Below are 19,818 nucleotides of genomic sequence, written 5' to 3'. Positions count from 1 at the left end.
CAGAATGCTGCTGTTACTTCAGTGGGTTTTCTCAACCCTTTTCATATCAAGGTCCATTATTTAATTCGGCATTTGAGCCACGGATCCACCGTTTGATGAGATTTTGACTCTCAGACTCAAGACTTGGAATATTTTGTTGTCGTTGGATACGATTTTGTCCACAATTCCATGCTGTATTGATGTGGTGCTATAGGAGTGATAACAGGCAAAATGTTGATTAAAACGAATACAAATTCTTCTACATTCTCTAATTGTGTGGACTTGTAAATTAAGTAATGCAGATGTTTAACAATTATTTAACTCTTGACTCTTGAGAGTTAAATATCTCCCTAATAGGCATATAGGTCCATTTGGTTTCATTTTGCTCAAGAGTTAAAAATCTATACCTAATAAGGGTCCATTTAGTTTCATTTTACGCTCTCAAGAGTTAAAGATCTACCTAATAAGGGTCCATTTAGTTTCATTTTACCCTCTCAAGAGTTAAAGATCTATAAGGGTCCATTTGGTTTAATTTCACGCTCTCGAGAGTTAAAGATCTATAAGGGTCCATTTGGTTTCATTGTACCCTCTCAAGAGTTAAAGATCTACCTAATAAGGGTCCATTTGGTTTCATTTTACACTCTCAAGAGTTAAAGATCTATAAGGGTCCATTTGGTTACCAACCGTTCCATCATTTAGCTGGGGACCACCTGGAACCTCCTCAAGGACCACTGGTGGTCTCCGGACCACTGGTTGAGAACCACTGTGCTGTTTGATGGAGGCAGCCTCACATTCAAAGTCTCTCTAATTGCCTGCTGTCCAATAAAACACAGACACATGTGGGGAGGAAAATCCATGCATAAAGGTCTATTACAATGTGATCAACGCATAATTCATGTCAAGGACCCCCTAAATTATATGTATTTGGCCGCCGACAAAATATGTTGTTCCAGGTACCCCCCAGAAGCAAAGATTCTAGTTAAAAATGTTCTCTTTAAAAAAATATAATACTCAAAGATTTGCACACATTTTCACGATTAAAAAAAAATAGCAGATCGACAAGCTCGTAGCTCTTATAAGCTTGTATATCTGCTATTTTTGAATAGCCAAAGTATAAAATAATGTCCAATTATGCTGTCCAATAAAATCCATGAATAAGGTCTATTACAATGTGATCAATGCATATAGGCTAATACCACGTTTTATGTTTTCTGATCATTATTCTGCTGAATAATAGAACCAATTATAGGGTGCTTTACAGGCTGAATGTTGCTGTCCTCTTATGTTACTTGATAGGCCACATCAAGGTCAAGGGTGATGTAAAGGGTGAGATGAGGCATGTTGGATGACAGGAGATGACATGCCCCATATACCGTCCCTGTGTCTCCTATTTTTTCATTCAAAATTCTCCCAGCCAGCAATATTCTTAAGGTATAAGACACTGATAGTAAAGAATGATAATAGGTAAGTGAAAAAAAACATAAAATAAAAAACAAAACATAGGGAATAAAAGAATAAATAGATAAAGTATAGCCAGTGTTGATCTAAAATAATACTATTATTATTATTATTATTATGAATTAGTTCATTTGTGGCACCAAATTGGAATGCAGTGCAACGTTGATTAGAGCCTGGATAGGTCAGACAATAGAACATTAGCCTTGTCATCTGACTGTGCATGGTTTACGACCCTGTTCAGGGGTGTTTTTAATATTAAGGAAGTAGAGTGTCACAAATAGCATTGAGCTTTTGAACAGAATGAAAGGATAACAGTCATAGAACACTGTCGTACCGTCACCTCCAGAATTATTGTCACCCGCACCATAGGAATTAGGAAACACCATAGAAGACAGCTGGATGCACCATAGGAAGCACCATAGAAGACAGGGAAGCACTACAGGAAGGAAGCACCATAGATGATAGGGGAGCACCATAGGACGCACCATATAAAGACAGGGAAGCACCATAGAAGACAGGGAAGCACCATATAAGACGCATATAATGACAGGGAAGCACCATAGGAAGCACCATAGAAGACAGGGAAGCACCATGGGAAGCACCATGGAAGACAGGGAAGCACCATAGGAAGCACCATGGAAGACAGGGAAGCACCATAGGAAGTACCATAGACGGCTAGACTCCTACAGAGCCACGCTGTGCATCACATGCTGGTTCATTTTTATTTTCATTGTCTAGCAAGGATATTCAGTCAAAGTGTAAAGTCACTGTTTTTAGTTGAGCTGCGAAGTGACTGCACAACTATTGTAATGAGGCTGTCAATGTGTATGTCACTCTGCACGTAATGACTCAATACACTGTATCATCATAACACAAGGCCATGAAACTTCTTATCAGCCCACAGAAGACCTCTCAATCCCTGTCTGCAGACTAGAATAACAACTCAAAGAAATACAACTTCACACATTATGGATGTGATGTGACTGTGGCTCCATGTAGGCAGGAACATAGGGAAAATGACAAGGGTCCTGTGGGGTTGTATATATTTCAAGAGAGGGGTTATGAAACTACAGGATCAAAGTTACAAAAAGGTGTCGCTGAGATCCTCCAGTGTGCTATGTTATGGATTATTAAAGTTTATACATTTGCAAATTTTATTTCTGCTTCAAAAGGGTTTTAGGTTTTTTGCAATGATTCTCACATTTTCTCAAAAAGAAAAGTTATCAATGTTCTCAATTGATATACTGTATTTAGATAAATCTAAGGTAATGATGCAATGTTGAATTCATCACTTGCTACATTTCCTTCCTTTACTGCAGAATTTGATTTGTACAAAACATATAGTCCTGCCCTCTGTTTTTTGTTTTGTGAATTATGAATTATATTATAACTCATATGCCAAATAGCAAAAATAGCAGAACTACAAGCTCACAAGATGTGATCTTGTAGATTTGCTATTTTTGCAAAAATAAAAGGCACATTTTGACACATTTTGACAAATCTTCACAAATGTTTAATTGGTTTAATGTGGTTAACATACATTTTTAAATAAATTGTTACATTGTGAAATTATTTCAAACATGCAGTGAAACACACATATCAAACATATCAGATAGTCTACAGTTCCCAAAAGAAAATGCATCTATTAAATTCAGTCTGAAAATAATTAGGGTTAAAACATATCCCCCACCGGTCATAGATATGAATGACCAGGGGATATCAAAAGCAGAGGCAGGAATCCCCCCCCCCCCCCCAGCAAATTGAACCCTGGTGCCATGTATTGTAAGTGTTTTGGAGTCACAAAAGTAATGCTGACCCTAAACAAGGAAGTGGTCTCTCATGACGACCAGGGTCTCCATCTCTCCTGAAGTATGAATTAACACCTTTATTCACAGTCACTAATTCTGACTGTCCCCAACTCCCCGGCCTGTGACAGTTACATTTATTTCTCTCTCTCTCTCAGGACAGCGACAGATTTCAGTTGGGTGTGTTAAATGGCATTAATGTAATTTTGCATAATAATTATAGAACTCTGGAGAGAACAGAGGGGGAGATGAAGGCAGCCTCCACATGGACTCCCCCGCAAGTTGCAAGGTTGCATGCCCTTTAAAGCGAATGCAATGTCTTCACAATGTTCAAGAGAACAGAGACAATGTGAACCACAAGAGGACTCCCTAGGCGAGTCTACTTCATGGTTAATGGCTCCAACATTTCAAACAAGTCTATCATAATAACTTTTCATTTAGAATCAGGAATGGAACTTTTAATTTTGTTGTATGCACAGTACAATGACAACAAAAGTCTTTCTATTCTATTCTAATATTTACATTTATTCCTCATGATTCTATAAATAATAGATGCAGAAAAAAATGAAAATGCTTAATTACTGCACGATGCCACACGTTGTGAGCTTGTACATCGTGTATTTTCGCTATTCGTCATAGGTTAAAGGAAAGTGCAAAAGAAGTGGAGAAATTAGTGACCTGTTTATTCCAGGCAGAGAGCAATGAGATACGTGTGGACTGGGCTCTTGAGATAAACGACACAGAATGAAGGGGTCCTGCACAGTGTACAATGGAGCTAAATGTACTATAGTGGAGTGCCAGTACTCAGCCCAGAAAGTCTATGCAGTCATTACCAAGGATGCACTCAAAACATTTCAGATGTGTTAAGATTCTGCACTCGTGTGTGCAAACATACCTGGCAATACAAACTATTCTGATATTGAATTATTTTCTTTGAACTTAACAGCAAATAGGGCTTTGTTTACATTTTAAAGGGCCAGGGGGGGAGAGGTCATATAAGTGTTGATTGTGAGTTGTTTTGCAGTTTTCTCGCTAATGTTTCTGGTTAGGATAGTGAATGTGGGAATGCTGCTCTATAATCAGAAGTCCCCTAAGTCCACTTCTCTCCCTGACCTGGTGGCTTTCCACTTCCTGATGGTCCCATGATAGGTCAGGATTTGGCACAAGGCGTGCAGCCTGGGCGCTGCTTGTTGGTGGTGCTGTTGTGTGACGAAAGGACCAGTGATCCAGCAGCTTCAGCCTGCGTCACTGCATGCTCCTCATTGGCTAGAATGTGTCCCACCAAGCACCTCACTGCCTCCTCTATGTTAGTGTTCTCCTGTCAGAGGTGGAAGAATATTTTTTTTTACTTAAATAAAAGTACCAATACCCCAATGTAGAAATGCTGTTACAAGTAAAAGTCCAGTAGTACTTACAGTACTCATGCAGGATGTCCCATTTCACAAAATCCTTAAAAAAATAGCCGATCTACAGGTTAACAACACATCGCATCATGCTGTGAGCTTGTAGATCATCTATTTTTTAAAGAGCCAAAGTATAAAATAGGTAAGTGGTTGAAGTATGTTTTGTAATAACTATAATCTAAATCTGCAAAGTAACTAAAGTATTCAAATAATTGTAGTGGAGTAAAAAGTACAATATTTGCCTCTGAGATGTAATGGGGTAGAAGTATAAAGTATTGAATAATGGAAATACTCAAGTAAAGTAAAAGTACCTCAAAATTGTACTTGACTAATTGTTACTTTCCACCACTGTAAACTGAAACTGTATAGAGTGAAAATGTGAAACTCTCATATTTGCTGCATGTTGTATGTCTTGTATGAAACATAAATTGCAGAAAAAATACATCACATGCTGATTAATTTTTCATGCCAAAAAGGACATAATCAAAGTGTAAAGTCACTAATTAGTTGAGTGTACGTGTGTCCGTGTGTGTGTGTATCCGTGTGTGTGTGTGTGTGTGTGTGTGTGTGTGTGCGTGCGTGCGTGCGTGCGTGCGTGCGTGCGTGTGTGTATGCGTGTGTGCGCGTGTGTGTGTGTGTGTGTGTCCCTCTGTCTGCAATGACTCAATACACTGTATCATCTTAACACAAGGCCATGAAACTTATTAGATTTCTAACTGAATATCTGACAGCATGGTGCAATTTGGTGGACAAAAGTCAAGAAGGTCAATTATGGATGAATTCATTGGCATACTAATTTCTGAACCATTCATCGTCACAGTATGAGACTGTCTGATTGCATTTGAAAGTCTTTCAAAAACAATTAGGGCACCAAGGTCATTTGGCGATGAGCCACACGGTTCAACTATGCACACCATAGGTTGACATTGTTTACATGTTAACTCTGTCCAATAGTTTCCTATGCAAACTAATAGCAGCTATGATAAGGCACATCTGTACCAACGTTTATATTTTGGAGCTACTCGAAGGTATTATTTTGTGCTGATTCAACACTACCATGGGCTTCCACTATTCCGCAGATCATATCTTTAACCCTTTGACACTGCTTTTGATTTAATTTTCCTCTTCAGTTTAGCCCTGCTATACTTAATGAAGAGAATTCATGACGTCAGTAGCTTTTGTGAAAGACTCAGTAATTGTATTAGTCTTTGTCCTGTTTGCTGACTGGGTCCACCTATTTATTCCATAACCAACTCACGCCTCAGTGTGTAACTCATTAGATAGTCAGTGAGGTTGAGTCAAGGGAGCACAGCTACGTTGGACTATGTCACACCAGACTGCAGACATTCCCCTGCCAGTGTCCAGAAAGCACAGCAATCCATGTGTCCTAACCCAGTGATTCTCAAGCTTTTTCATTTCAAGGACTCGTAGTTTGACATGCATGGACCCCCATTTTATATAGGGAATAGGGGAAAAAAGAGGCGGCGTAGTATAGATCCCCGATGGACCCCGACCAGTTTATAGGGTTTAAACTTTAAGTGGTTACATTTGTGGACCCAAAAATAGCCGATCTACAAGCTCACAACGCGTGTTGTCGTGAGTTTGTTGATTTTCGGCAAACTACACCATCAGTGTCAAATTATGCCGAAGAGTTACTGTGTACCTTTTCACACAGTACCTTTACTGTGTACCTTTACTGTGTACCTTTTCATCAAGCTTGTAGATCTGGCGAACGTTCCCCCCGGAATAGAGGCCGGGGTTAGAGTTCAAGTGCTTAAAAAACAATCTGACAACCAGATTACTGTACCTTGGCTGAAGTCTCGAAGCAGCCAGCAAAGCCATTGTCCTTGCAGAAGGTGTCCAGTTTGGGCATCTGGGCTACCATCTGGTCAGACTTGTTGGCCAGCAGCACGGCCGGGACGGGTATCCCATGGGGCAATGTCACCTTAGGACAGAGAATAGAGGCGTTGCACAGCTCATACACACACAGCATGCTTTGGCTGTGAATGTTAATAACTACAGTATGCATGCTACACCAGTGTTTCCCAACCAGAGGGCCATGACCCACATTATGTTGTGTGATGTTCGGACATGGTCATGGACAAAGACGGCCATTGTTATCATCAACCTTATTGGGCCCTGACTTCACGGTCGCAGACTGACCTTGGTGTCCAGGTCGTCCTTCCACTTGAGCACGGCCTCGAACGTGGAGCCCCTGGTCACGTCAAACACCACCAGAGCTCCGACCGCCTCCCGATAGTACACACGGGTCATGTTCCCATAGCGCTCCTGCCCTGAGAGACAGACAGAACGGACGGACGGACATGAGAACAGAGAGACAAATCGGCCATCCGTCACAGACACAGGCCCGACGCAAACATTGCTGCGTGACTACGGACCAACTTGGGTGTGTCTTCTTTTTACATGGATGTTCAAGTCCGTATCATTGAGATATTCACAAAGCAGAGTATTATTAGGAGCAAGGACAGGGACAAGCAGCAGGCGTCTTCATGTGACTGATATAACGAGCATATAGGACCCGATGACCCGTCTTGGTCATGTGTTTGTCTTTTTTACATTGTTAGATATGATCTGGTCAACAAAGTCCCCATTTTACCTCTCTAATTATATGTGTAATACATAAACTACATTTAATATAGCTGTGGACCCTCTTAAGGACCCCTAGGACCCCCAGACCCAAAGTTGAGAATCACTGCTTTAGAAATCAAATGACAGAGTGTAGACATGTGCATACATCTCACAATTGAAATGTATCAGTCATATAGCCTATTAGGTAGGCTATATGTCCATTTAGTGAAATGATTAAGAACTTTTAATTAAACAGTACGCTCAACAATAACTTTGTTTTCAATGATTCAGCATAGGAAAGCATTTAAAAAGTATTTAGGCTAATTAATAAATATAGTAGTAACACACACGTTTGTCATAGTTCTTATTAAGCCCTTCCCCTCTTTCTTTGTTGTAAAAAGATATAGGAATATTTTTTGACAAACCAGCTATGTCCCACAACTGCAGGCGGACCACTTCGTCATTGTCCCAGTGAAGCACCTTCAGTGCGAAGTCCACTCCGATGGTGGCGCGGTAGTGCTGGGAGTAGATCTGATGAACGTACCGCTTGATGATGGACGTTTTACCGACTCCCAAGTCCCCTATGACTAGAACCTTGAACAAATGCTCCTGTTGCATGACGGTGGAAACCGGCACACCCATGCGAACACTCTACTGTGCTCTGCACTTTTCACAAGTGCTGACGACTTCTCTGTCAAGTTGAGACTACAGAAGCGACTTGAGATCCTTGTACCAGCAAACTTTTCCATGAGTGACATACCAAACGCTTCTTATACAGTATGTCCTTCCAATCAACTAGCCTATCTGAGACAAATTGTTACGATCCGAGGCTGAATTGAAGAAGCCACAACCCACTACAGATATCTAGGCTAATCAATTTACAGCAGCAGCACCCATGCATCTGTGGAGCTCCACTCTGCGTGAACTCATGCTGATACAGTATGTGCAGGGGTTCCCAAGCTTTTTCAGCTTGACACCCAAAATAGACATTTGGTGTCTCCCCGGGACCCAAACATGTGATTAATCACTTAAGCCTGATTACAATATTTGTGAAAATAGGCTGACCATGATACTGACATCATGATACTGACATCATGATACTGACCATGATACTGACACCATGATACTGACCATGATACTGACACCATGATACTGACACCATGATACTGACATCATGATACTGACACCATGATACTGACCATGATACTGACACCATGATACTAACCATGATACTGACCATGATACTGACATGATACTGACATGATACTGACATGATACTGACATTATGATACTGACATCATGATACTGACATTATGATACTGACATCATGATACTGACCATGATACTGACATCATGATACTGACATGATACTGACATCATGATACTGACATGATACTGACATCATGATACTGACATGATACTGACATGAGACTGACCATGATACTAACATCATGATACTAACATGATACTGACATGATACTGACATGATACTGACATGACATGATACTGACATGATACTGACCATGATACTGACATGATACTGACCATGATACTGACCATGATACTGACATGATACTGCCATGATACTGCCATGATACTGACCATTATACTGACCATTATACTGACCATGATACTGACATCATGATACTGACATGATACTGACATCATGATACTGTCCATGATACTGACATCATGATACTGACCATGATACTGACATGATACTGACATGATACTGACATCATGATACTGTCTATGATACTGACATCATGATACTGACCATGATACTATCATGATACTGACACGATGATACTGTGATACTGACCATGATACTGACATGATGCCCTGAAGAAGACTTATATCAGGTCGAAACGTTGGCTCTATATTAAAATGTTTGTGCTCGTGGCTACGAGCAGTGCGGCCTCTTCCTTTCTTCACTGACTGACCATGATACTGTCCATTGTGTCCAAGCAGAGCTGTGCAGAGCAATGGGCTATTTTTACTACTTTAGAAAATAAGAAATGTTTCCCTTCAAAAAACTAAACTAAACAAACTAAAGTATTTACTTGCGACCCATAAAAATGTGACTCGAAATTGGGTCACGACCCTATGTTTGGTAACCCCTGTAAAAAGCTATGTGTTGCGCTGCTAGACGGGTGATTACGGTAGGCTACTGCGACTGTCTGGTACTGATGAGGGAGGACGGGTCAGGACTCAGGAGACAGTGAACAGCGTTGCCATGTCCGCTTATTAAGTTGCTTGTAGTGTTGTTTAAACCAGTGTTTCTCAAACATCAAGTCAAGGACCCCCATATTTTTTTGTCTGCGGACCCCCATCTGAAAACATTTTATGCCAGGGAGTGGGATAGATTTGTGTTGTTTTAAACAATATTCCACATTTTTCAAAATGTCTTCAAGATTCTTTTGGGGGAAAATAGCAGATCTACACGCATTGCGAGGCGTTGTGAGCTTGTAGATTGGCTAAATTCAAACAGCCAATGTAGTTTTGAGGGTGAAGGGCTCGCTTCTTTTGGGACTGTTTTCATAGACCCGGTTGCTTGTTTCTCTCGCAAAACCTGGCAACATTGACAGTTAACGTGATGCTATGATGTGATGCTGCTGCCATTTCAACTGCCGATCACCTGATCAATATCACCACACATCAAATCATATTCCTACTACATGTAATCTAGCCTATGCGTCTAACAGGCTATAGCTGCATGGTTTAGATGCAGATCAAGAGTTGGACAACAATAGTTTGGTTTGGATGAGGGAGGCCTATTAGCCGATTATTCCCGTGAACAAAACCTAAACAGACATTGTTTGTCATCATCACCATGGAGTTTGTTTTTTCCAGGCATTGAGAAGCATAGCCTGCAAGCCAAGGTAGGTCTTGACTTTTTTAGGCTTTGTCTTTCTTCCTGTTTTCTTCCTTTTTATGCATTTACTTATAGGCATATAGGCTATTTATTTATTTTTTCTTCCTTTTTATATATTTATTTATAGGCAAAATAGGCTATTTATTAATTTTTTCTTCATTTTTATGTATTTATTTATAGGCATATAGGCTATTTATAATTTTGTTTTCCTTTTTATGTATTTATTTATAGGCATATAGGCTATTTATTTATTTGTTCTTCCTTTTTATGTATTTATTTATAGGCATATAGGCTATTTATTTATTTTTTCTTCCTTTTAATGTATTTATTTATAGGCATATAGGCTTATTTATTATAATTTTTCTTCCTTTGTATGTATTTATTTATAGGCATATATATTGATATATAGGCTATTTATTTATTTTTCCACAAGTGGTAGACTTCGTTGTTCTGTTGTAGGCTATTATATTAAACATAATAGCCTACAACACAGTAGGCCTGGCTGATGTGATCCAACTGCTACCATGTTTATTTGTTTACATTAGCCGTTAGATGGTGAGTTATGCGTTGTGTCAACCAAGCCCCCACAACCGCGGAGAATGGTTAAGCCTCAGAAGCCTGGTGGCTAAATATGGTATTGCAGGACTTCCGCATTTGGGACGCTACTGCGCATGCTTCTATCGTCTGAAACGCTAGTGCGCCTGCTCTAGTGGCTCCAACGTTGGAGCCATTCCAGGAAGTAGATGTACATCCTAAATCCTAAATTGGAATAATTTAGAAAACAAAACAATTCTAACCCTAATACAAATCCTTTCTTCTGGGGGTCCCTGGCACAAAATCTTTTTTCAGATGGGGGTCCGTTGCCTGGGATCCTTGACATAAACACTGTGACTGTCCTAAATCACACATAGCCTATATGGGTCAATGGCATGACACTCATTTTGTTTGTGTCCATATGGTTTAGATACATTTAAAATGGTCACAATGAGAAAATAAACATACAAGTTATTTGCATGCTTTATTCCTTTTGAGGACCTAGTCTAAAATGTCTGGTTGTATTCAATATTTATAGTATATTTGGAGGAATGATGGCAAAGACCAAAAAACGACCAAATCATTGAAGGTTAAATTATCAATAAAACACTATCAACTATGATCTTACATTAGAACTATTTAATATTCAACAAAAGGAACGGATCACAAAAACATAATATAATATAATAATTAATTTGAGGAATAATGTCAGTCAAGTCAACTAACTAACTGAATTGTCAAAGTGGTGCAAACACCATTCAAGGAGCCATTTTGTATATTGTGCAAGAAGACCATGGTTGTGTCCGAAACCACATACTAACGTGCTATACATCCAACACAGTAGCCTAAGCTATTTAAAAAATATATATACTAAGCAGTGTTGAATACTACACAATAGCCAGAATGTAGTATGCATCTCACATACTATTTAGTAGCTACTAAGCTTTCGGACATACTTAAAAGTAATTTGGCACACTAAATAGGATGTTAGTATGTGATTTCGGACGGGGCCCATGTGGGCCCTTTAGTCTCTTATGCGGAAGATGCGGGCTCGGATCCCCTTTTAAGACGTAGAGGTTACTGATTGCAGCTTTAATTTATCACTTAATTTATCCCTTTGTACTAATAAAAAGACAAAGCAAAGAGAAAGTAGACTCTCATACATAATCCTCCAAAAATGATAGCATATACTGTAGATATTAAACATAATACAAAAGAAAAATTGCCTTGCTGATTTCGTTTTTGTTAGATTTTTTTCTTACCTTTAAAAAGTAACAAATCAACAGAACAGCAGTGGCTAGACATTCTGAGCTTCAGATCTGACTTTTTCCATCAACAGAAAAAAACACTCAAACACTTTGTTGACCGGGGTCTCCCCCAGGGCTCTATTTCTTCCCCACAAATAGCTGTTCTACAAGATCATCATGTTCTACAACATATCACATTGCGACGCATTGTGAGCTTGTAGACCTGCTTTTTTCAAAGCATGTTTGTTCCCAAGAATAGGGAAACTAGTGTTCATGTTAACACTTTTAACACATTAAAACCGGGAAAGCATCTGTGTCATTTTAGATTTTTGCGTTGGCTATTAAAAAGTAGCAGATCCACAAACATCTGCAATTTTTTTACATCTTTGAAAAGTCTTGAAAGTTTGAGAACTACTGATTTAGAAGACTTTTGTAGAATCGGCCTCAGGTCTTACAGTAACTTACAGTAACAATTAAGATTTGACTGTGTGCTGTTGTTCCCAGACTCTGGGGGGGGTATGGAGACCATCTGGTTGTACCAGTTTCGCCTGATCGTCATCGGAGACTCCACGGTGGGCAAGTCGTGTCTGATCCGGCGGTTCACGGAGGACCGCTTCGCCCATGCGTCGGACCCCACCGTGGGGGTGGACTTCTTCTCCCGGCTGCTGGAGATCGAGCCGGGGAAACGGATCAAGCTGCAGATCTGGGACACCGCGGGTCAGGAGAGGTTCAGGTAGGCTTTCATTATATTGTATGTGCTTTGTTTCTTGTTCTAAAGCAAGGGTTCTCAACCGTTTCAGGCCGCGGCCCCCCAAAATAATCATATTTGAACTGCGGACGGACCCCCCACCCCGACAAGCACTTGGAATTGTTGGAGTTGAGGCATTGCATTTTATTTGACTCACTTCCACAGATAAATATTGTATAAATAGAAGATCTACAAGCTCACAACACCTCGCAATACGAGGCGTTGTGAGCTTGTAGATCAGCTATTTTCACATTTTATGCCTTATAGTATAGTTTGCTGATTACTTTTGATGCAGTAATGGTCTTTTTTTTTAGGTTTTAAAAATGTCTTAAAAGTCCTTAAATTGTAATTTCACTGTCATCTGGGGACCCTCCAAAAAAATCATGTGGTGAAAGAGGCAAACATTGTGAAAATAGACAATCTACAAGCTCACAACACCTTGCAGTGCGAGGCTTGTAGTTCGGCTATTTTCACAATGTTTATCTGTGGAACCAAGTCATACTAAATGGAATGCCTACAATTCCAAGCGCTTGTCAGGGTGGGGGGTCTCCAGTTCAAATATGATTATTTTGGTGGGTCGCGGCCTCAAAAGTTTGGGATCCCTTGTTCTAGAGAACAGTAGGCCTACAGTAGGCTTAATATCAAGCACAATGTTTCAGTAAGAATCATTCTGTACTTTCATTCTGTACCTTCGTCCATTCATATAGCTCCACCTCCATCGCCATCTTAATTCATCCACATTTTGTTTCTTCCAAAACTCAGTGCCATTCTCTCAAGGTTTTTGTATATCAAAACGACATCATCTCTTGTCTCACGGCATCTTTTTCCTCACCGATGACCCTGTCTCTTGACTCGAATGTCCTGTCACAAACACTGTCCTGTCACAATCTCTCTCTCTCTCTCTCTCTCTCTCTCTCTCTCTCTCTCTCTCTCTCTCTCTCTCTCTCAAGGTTAATAACCAGGGACACCTGCCTTCTTTCCTCTCTGTCACAGCTTTCCTTCCTGTACACTTATGTCCCTCTTGTCTTCCTCTATCGCCTATCCTAGGCTAACATACATGCCCACATGCACCAGGTCCAGAAACAGAGCTTACTGTAGTACCTACTGGACATCTGAAGCAGTCTGATCCAGTGTTTCAACAAATGTGTTATTATTGTTACATTATTCCCCTTGGTGTAGAGGATGGGACTTTTTCCACCACTGGGTTTTAAGTGGTCAACTCCATCCCGTCCTCTCTCCCAGGTCCATCACCAGAGCCTACTACCGGAACTCGGTGGGGGGGCTGTTGCTCTTCGACATCACCAACCGCCGCTCCTTCCAGAACGTCCACGAGTGGCTGGAGGAGGCCCAGAGCCAGGTGCAGCCGCACAGCATGGTCTTCACCCTGGTCGGCCACAAGTGCGACCTGGAGGCCCAGCGGCAGGTCACCCGGCAGGAGGCGGAGAAGCTGGCGGGCGCGCACGGCATGCGCTACGTGGAGGCGTCAGCGCGGGACGCCACCAACGTGGAGAAGGTGCCCCGTTTTGTTTGAGGTGTAAAATGTTCGTGGCTTTACCTTGTGCTTGTTGATACGGGTCAAGGATGGAGGTATAGGGCCATGCTGGGAAGTATGCGAATGCTTCTAGCGTACTCAGCTTCAGAGTTGAGATTTCTCAGTTTTGTTTCTTTAATTTCTTTTATTGAAAATTGTAAATTTATCGTCGCATAACAGGTTTACACGTGTAAAAAAAAAGTGGGTGAAATTCCTCGTACAAATTCCCATCATTTTTAGTTTCCAGGAAAGGGAAGAATAGAGATAGAGGAAAAGGAAAACAGGTCAGATATTCCTGATATGAGTAGAATAAGATACATGCATACATAGGGTGCATGGTAAGGAGAAATGGTGATGGTATGAGGGAGAAGCCTATTCTATTAATCGGAATTTGTCAAGTTATATCTTGTCTCCTCGTCTCTTATCTTGTGTCAACACATAAGGTTGGACCCCACAATATTAATAAACAATATTTATAAAAAATTGATCTTTGTCGTGCTCGGGTTGTGGGTCTGAATCCACCGTGGTGCATCCGGCTTTGTCGAGCGTCTACACGAACACAATTGGCCCGTGTTCGGGGGATGGTGATATCGGTCATTGCACCTACGGGCTGGGGCGGCACCTGTCAGCGGGGAATGTTGGGGCGGGAGGAGTAGAACGAAGGCTCTGCGTCCTCCTGGTGGGGGCTCCTCACTGTCAGTAGAAATGTGTGTGGGGAGGAATCAATTGGCATAACGACTAAATTGGGGAGAAAAAGGGGTAAAAAATAAAATAGGCAGTGTAGTTCCCAACCGTTTTTGTCTTATGTAGACCTTGAGCTGATTTGCCATGCCGAATTGCCGATGTATGGTAACTCCTCACTCATGCGTTTCCACGATTCACCTAAATCCTTCGATTACCGTCCAACAATATTAGTGGACACTGTGTTGTTTGATAATGGAACTGTCTTGAGTGGGTTGGCTGCTTTCTTGTCAGTGCAGTTTCAGCCAAAACTGTTGCTGCAGGGAGAATGAGATTTTTTGACCCAAGAATGCAGCTTTCTTTTTATTAGCCACAAAGAAAACATTGTGGTTGCAGTGGATCATTCTGTAAACATACCGATGAACAGTGGTGGAAAAAGTACTCACGTTTTTTTACTTTGGTAAAAGTATCAATACTGCAATGTAGTATTGACAAGTAATATTTACTTGAGTAAAAGTACAAAAGTTTTGGTATCAAAATGTACTTATAGTACCAAAAGTAGAAAGTACTCATTATGCAGAATGTCCCATTTCACAAGTTTCAAATGTATGAAATGTACAAAAATGTACAAAAAGAGCTTGTAGATCGGCTATTTTCAAATGGCCGAAATGTATATAGGGCTGAAGTGGTTAATATATGTTTTGTAATAATAATAGAAATCTACAAAGTAACTAACTAGTAATTCAGTTTTCAAATAATTGTAGTAGAGTAAAAAGTACAATATTTGCCTCTGAGATGTAGTGGAGTAGAAGTAAAAGTATTGAAAATTGGAAATATTCCAGTAAAGTAAAAGTACCTCAAAATTGTATTTAAGCACAGTACTTGAGTAAATGTACTTAGTTACTTTACGCCACTGTTAGCCACAAAGAAAACATTGTGGTCGCAGTGGATCATTCTGTGTAGACGTACCAATGAATCCATATGACAATTATTTTTCACTGAACTGACAGTGTTTTGGCTTGGCTTCTTTGTCACTTTTCTCGTCACACTCCCCTGAACTTGAATCCAGAATGACAGCAAATGGATATTTGAGCTGTTTATCTATGTTTGCTTGTGCTATAGTTCAGTGAATCTACACCTTTTTCCATTTCAAGCTGCCCCAGTTTGAAATGCATTAGGCCACGGAACCCCATTTGATATTTTTATCTCTGGGACCCCAATCTACACTGTAAAATTACACTCTCTGAGTCATAGACCCGTAACTCCTCAAGGACCCCCTGGGGGTCCGCAGACACCATGTTGAGAACCCCTGCGCTAGTTGATTTGAGTGCAGATTTGACCTAACCTGACTTCGCCAAATGGAAGAAGCTTGCAGGTTAGATTTGACCATGGATGCATTGGTTTTTGACATGCATGATTGTGACCTCTTTTAAAGTGACACCTGATGACACCTGCTGGCGGGAAGTAGTTACTGCGCACACATGCCAGCTTAGAAATGACTTGGGATATTTTCTTGTGTTTCTGAGATAATTTGTAATAAATCCCCAATCCTCCCACGTACCCTCTGCAAGCTACTATGTTTAGAATGCAAAGACATTATTAGCGCATGCGCATCACTGTTACCGAATCAGCTAATAATTAGTTTATAAGGTAACAGTAATGCACTAATAATGTGTGCTCAGAAACCTATCATTCTGAATATATATCATACATATATTATATTCTTCATTTTACTGACATTTGTTCCACTTTTGCCTGCATTTCTGAATGTGTTTTCAGGCATTTGTAGACCTGACGAGGGACATCTTTGAGCTGGTGCACAGTGGTGATATCCAGGTCCAGGACGGCTGGGAGGGCGTCAAGAGTGGCTTGGTCCCCAACACCGTCCATTCCTCTGAGGAGGTCACCAAAGGCGACCGCCGATGCCTCTGCTGATTGGTTGGGTGGGTGCAGGGAGCACCGCAATCAGGAGGGGCAGATCGCAGATGGCCATGTTTTTAGTGGGGACTGTCTTTCGATGGGAGAATTAGGAGGGCTCCCTCATAACGCCACACAGCCACAATCCACGTGTGAAACCGAACATCCTTTGTGCTATATTCTGTAGTGCCAGATCCTGCCGTGATCTGGGAAGTCCCTGAATTGTCTAGTTAGAGTTTGAATGGGAATCACAGGGCCAGAAGCACAAGGCAGAGTCAGCCAGCAGAAATAGAGCTTTGAGGGTCCTTATAAGAGTGACCCTCTCCCTAACACAGACTGTTGTAGTTTTTTCTTCTTTTTTTCGCTGGCATGTAACAGACTGTAACAAACCTGCCAGAGATTCCACAACAGAAGACTGTAAATTGCTCCCAAACTAAGACGTTTTGACACTAATGCTAGCCGTCATATAACGGATTCCCAAAATCCCTCTCTGCTAGCAGCACCACCTGTATAATTACAGTAAATACTGGCCATTGAATATGTTAATAAATCTGTACTGTCATTGTAGTATAAGGATCCATGCATATGTACTGTATTGAGCAGTAGTGAAACAGTGTCTTATGAAACTGTGCATCATATTCAAAATGAGTTTGTTTAAAACCAATTTGAGGCAACATCACTGACCGATGCTGCTTAGACACGATGTCTCATTGCTTACAGTACCCTATCACTTGTATATGCATTGATTACTGAGATGGCCAGGCCAAGGGTACCTCATCAATGATTGTAGGTTAATGCTAATATTTCCTAGTGACTTGATAAATAAAGGCCTTTAGAGGGCTTCAACAGGCTGAAAATGTAGCCAGATGGCAAAAAAAGATAGCCTAGGAGAGAGAACAGCAAGGTGTTCTTGTAATGTCACAGACAGTGGTGGAAAAAGTACTCACATTTTTTGACTTAAGTAAAAGTATCAATACTGCAATGTAGAAGTAAAAGTCCGGAATGTTACAAGTAAAAGTCCGGAATTCAAAATTTCATTGAGTTAAAGTGTAAAAGTATCAAATGTGTATCAAAATGTTCTTAAAGTTCCAAAAGTAGAAAGTAGGCATTATGCAGAATGTCCCATTTCAAATGACCGAAATGTATATAGGGCTGAAGTGGTTATAGTATGTTTTGTAATATACCGGTCAAAATCTACAAAGTAACTAAAGTTTTCAAATAATTGAGTCAAAGTAAAAGTACAATATCTTCCTCTGAGATGTAGTGGAGTAGAAGCAAAAGCACTGACAATTGGAAATACTCCAGTAAAGTAAAAGTACCTCAAGTTTTTAGTAAATGTATAATTATTTACTTTCCACCACTGTAGATGGCAAAAAGGACAGCTTAGGAGAGAGAACAGCAAAGTGTTCTTGTAATGTCACTCACAGATTGAACCAAAGCTTGAATTTCTCATGTTGAGAAGGAGTTGAGAATGTGTGCACGCTGTGAACCTGCCTCACATTGCATTGGTGTTTTCTACTTTTGTTTTGCATTTTGTTGATACCTAAGGGAGTTTACTTTTACTTTCCACAGATTAGCTGCAGCGCCAGTGTGGATATATTGTCTTGCTCAAAGGCATTTTTGAATGATGGGAAACACGGCATTATCTGAGTATGGAATGAGGAAAAGGTAGATTAAAGGTCAGTCTGTCTAACCACTATATTACGCTAGGTTTCAACTGGCCCCACACCACACCACACCGACTACTTGTGCCGCCGTTTCCACTTCAAGGACCTGGGCTTAGTGGTGTCAAAGGGGTCTGAAATGCGTGCCTATTTTGGCACCACTCTGAGCTAGGCCAAACGGGGCCAAACACTTCATAATGACTGATCACTCACTGACTTTTTACATTTAGACCAGGATCATAGTTGTAACATCAATATACATTATAATAGATTATATTGTATTATAATCACTGTTATAATCTATTTTAGTGTATTATAATTATCATAGTTGTAATACATTATAATACTTTATATTGTATTATAATCACAGTTATAATTCATTATAGTGTATTATAATTATCACAGTTGTAATACATTATAATACTTTATATTGTATTATAATCACAGTTATAAGGGTCCATTTGGTTCTTACCAATAGCTGGAGGACCCCTGCACAGGTGATTTGCAGGAGTACCTGTGTTTCCCTTTGTTGATATACGTTGCAGTGTTTGCACCCTAGCTTTAAAGTTCAATGGGTATTGATATTATAAACCTCTGCTTAAGTCCTACAGATACAGCCTTTGATATTAATCCATTAAGACCTGAGGCCAATTCTACAAATGCCTTCTGAATCTGTAGTTCTCACACTTTCAAGATCCCCCCCAAAAAATAGCAGATGTACAAGCTTGTGAGCTTGTAAATCGAAAATCCATTTTTTTTCTCGGTTTAAATGGTATTCCACAAGACATGTAAAAGTTGCATTGTTCCCTTGCACTTCAATGATCCATAATGAACCATGTCCCTCTCGTAATATCGAGCAATGCCATATTTACCATTGTTGTTTCCAAAGAAAGAAAAGATATTTGTGTATACTGTAATGTTGATACTGAAGTGAAAATTTCAAATGATATTCTGTCTGTGAAAACAGCAGAGTGAATGAAATTTCACCACGGGTTCCTTGAAAATACAAATGTGTGTCCTGACTCCTGGAAGTGGCTTTGATGAGCTGAATATTATGAGATGCCCAGGGGCGTTTGTAGGCATAGGCAACCTAGGCTGAACATGACACTGACCAATGACCATGATACTGACGAGGTACTGACCATGATACTGACATGATAATCACATTTTACTGACATGATACTGACCATGACACTGACCATGACATTGACATGATACTGACTATGACACTGACCATGGTATTGACATAATACTGACTGAAAAAGGGTTGCACACCTGCTTATTTGTATTGTCAATGTAATAACATAATGGAAGGGGGGGGGGGGTGCTCGCCTAGGGTGCCAGGATGGCCAGATATATAGCTACTGACTCATTTGGAAACAAACAT

The 19,818-nt window shown here is 40.4% G+C and overlaps 2 protein-coding genes across 2 annotated transcripts; one reads left to right on the top strand and one right to left on the bottom strand.

Moving 5' to 3' along the window:
- Positions 1-4,392: 4,392 nt before the first annotated feature.
- rab38c (RAB38c, member of RAS oncogene family) lies at positions 4,393-7,852 on the bottom strand (the record flags this gene model as incomplete). Its single annotated transcript, XM_080436079.1, has 4 exons — positions 4,393-4,560; positions 6,453-6,590; positions 6,809-6,939; positions 7,660-7,852. The coding sequence occupies 4 exons, from the start codon at positions 7,850-7,852 to the stop codon at positions 4,393-4,395; spliced, it is 630 nt and encodes a 209-aa protein (XP_080292205.1).
- Positions 7,853-9,877: 2,025 nt separating this feature from the next.
- On the top strand, positions 9,878-19,624 carry LOC308091062 (ras-related protein Rab-39B-like). Its single transcript, XM_080436369.1, has 4 exons — positions 9,878-10,116; positions 12,395-12,623; positions 13,881-14,151; positions 16,630-19,624. The coding sequence occupies exons 2-4, from the start codon at positions 12,409-12,411 to the stop codon at positions 16,783-16,785; spliced, it is 642 nt and encodes a 213-aa protein (XP_080292495.1). The 5' UTR covers positions 9,878-10,116; positions 12,395-12,408; the 3' UTR covers positions 16,786-19,624.
- The last annotated feature ends 194 nt before the right edge of the window (positions 19,625-19,818 follow it).

Source organism: Gymnoscopelus braueri, assembly GCF_963280865.1.
Source record: "Gymnoscopelus braueri genome assembly, chromosome: 8".
NCBI lineage: Eukaryota > Metazoa > Chordata > Actinopteri > Myctophiformes > Myctophidae > Gymnoscopelus > Gymnoscopelus braueri.
The sequence above is the reverse complement of the archived record's forward strand: the minus strand, read 5'-3'. Positions and strand labels throughout refer to the sequence as shown.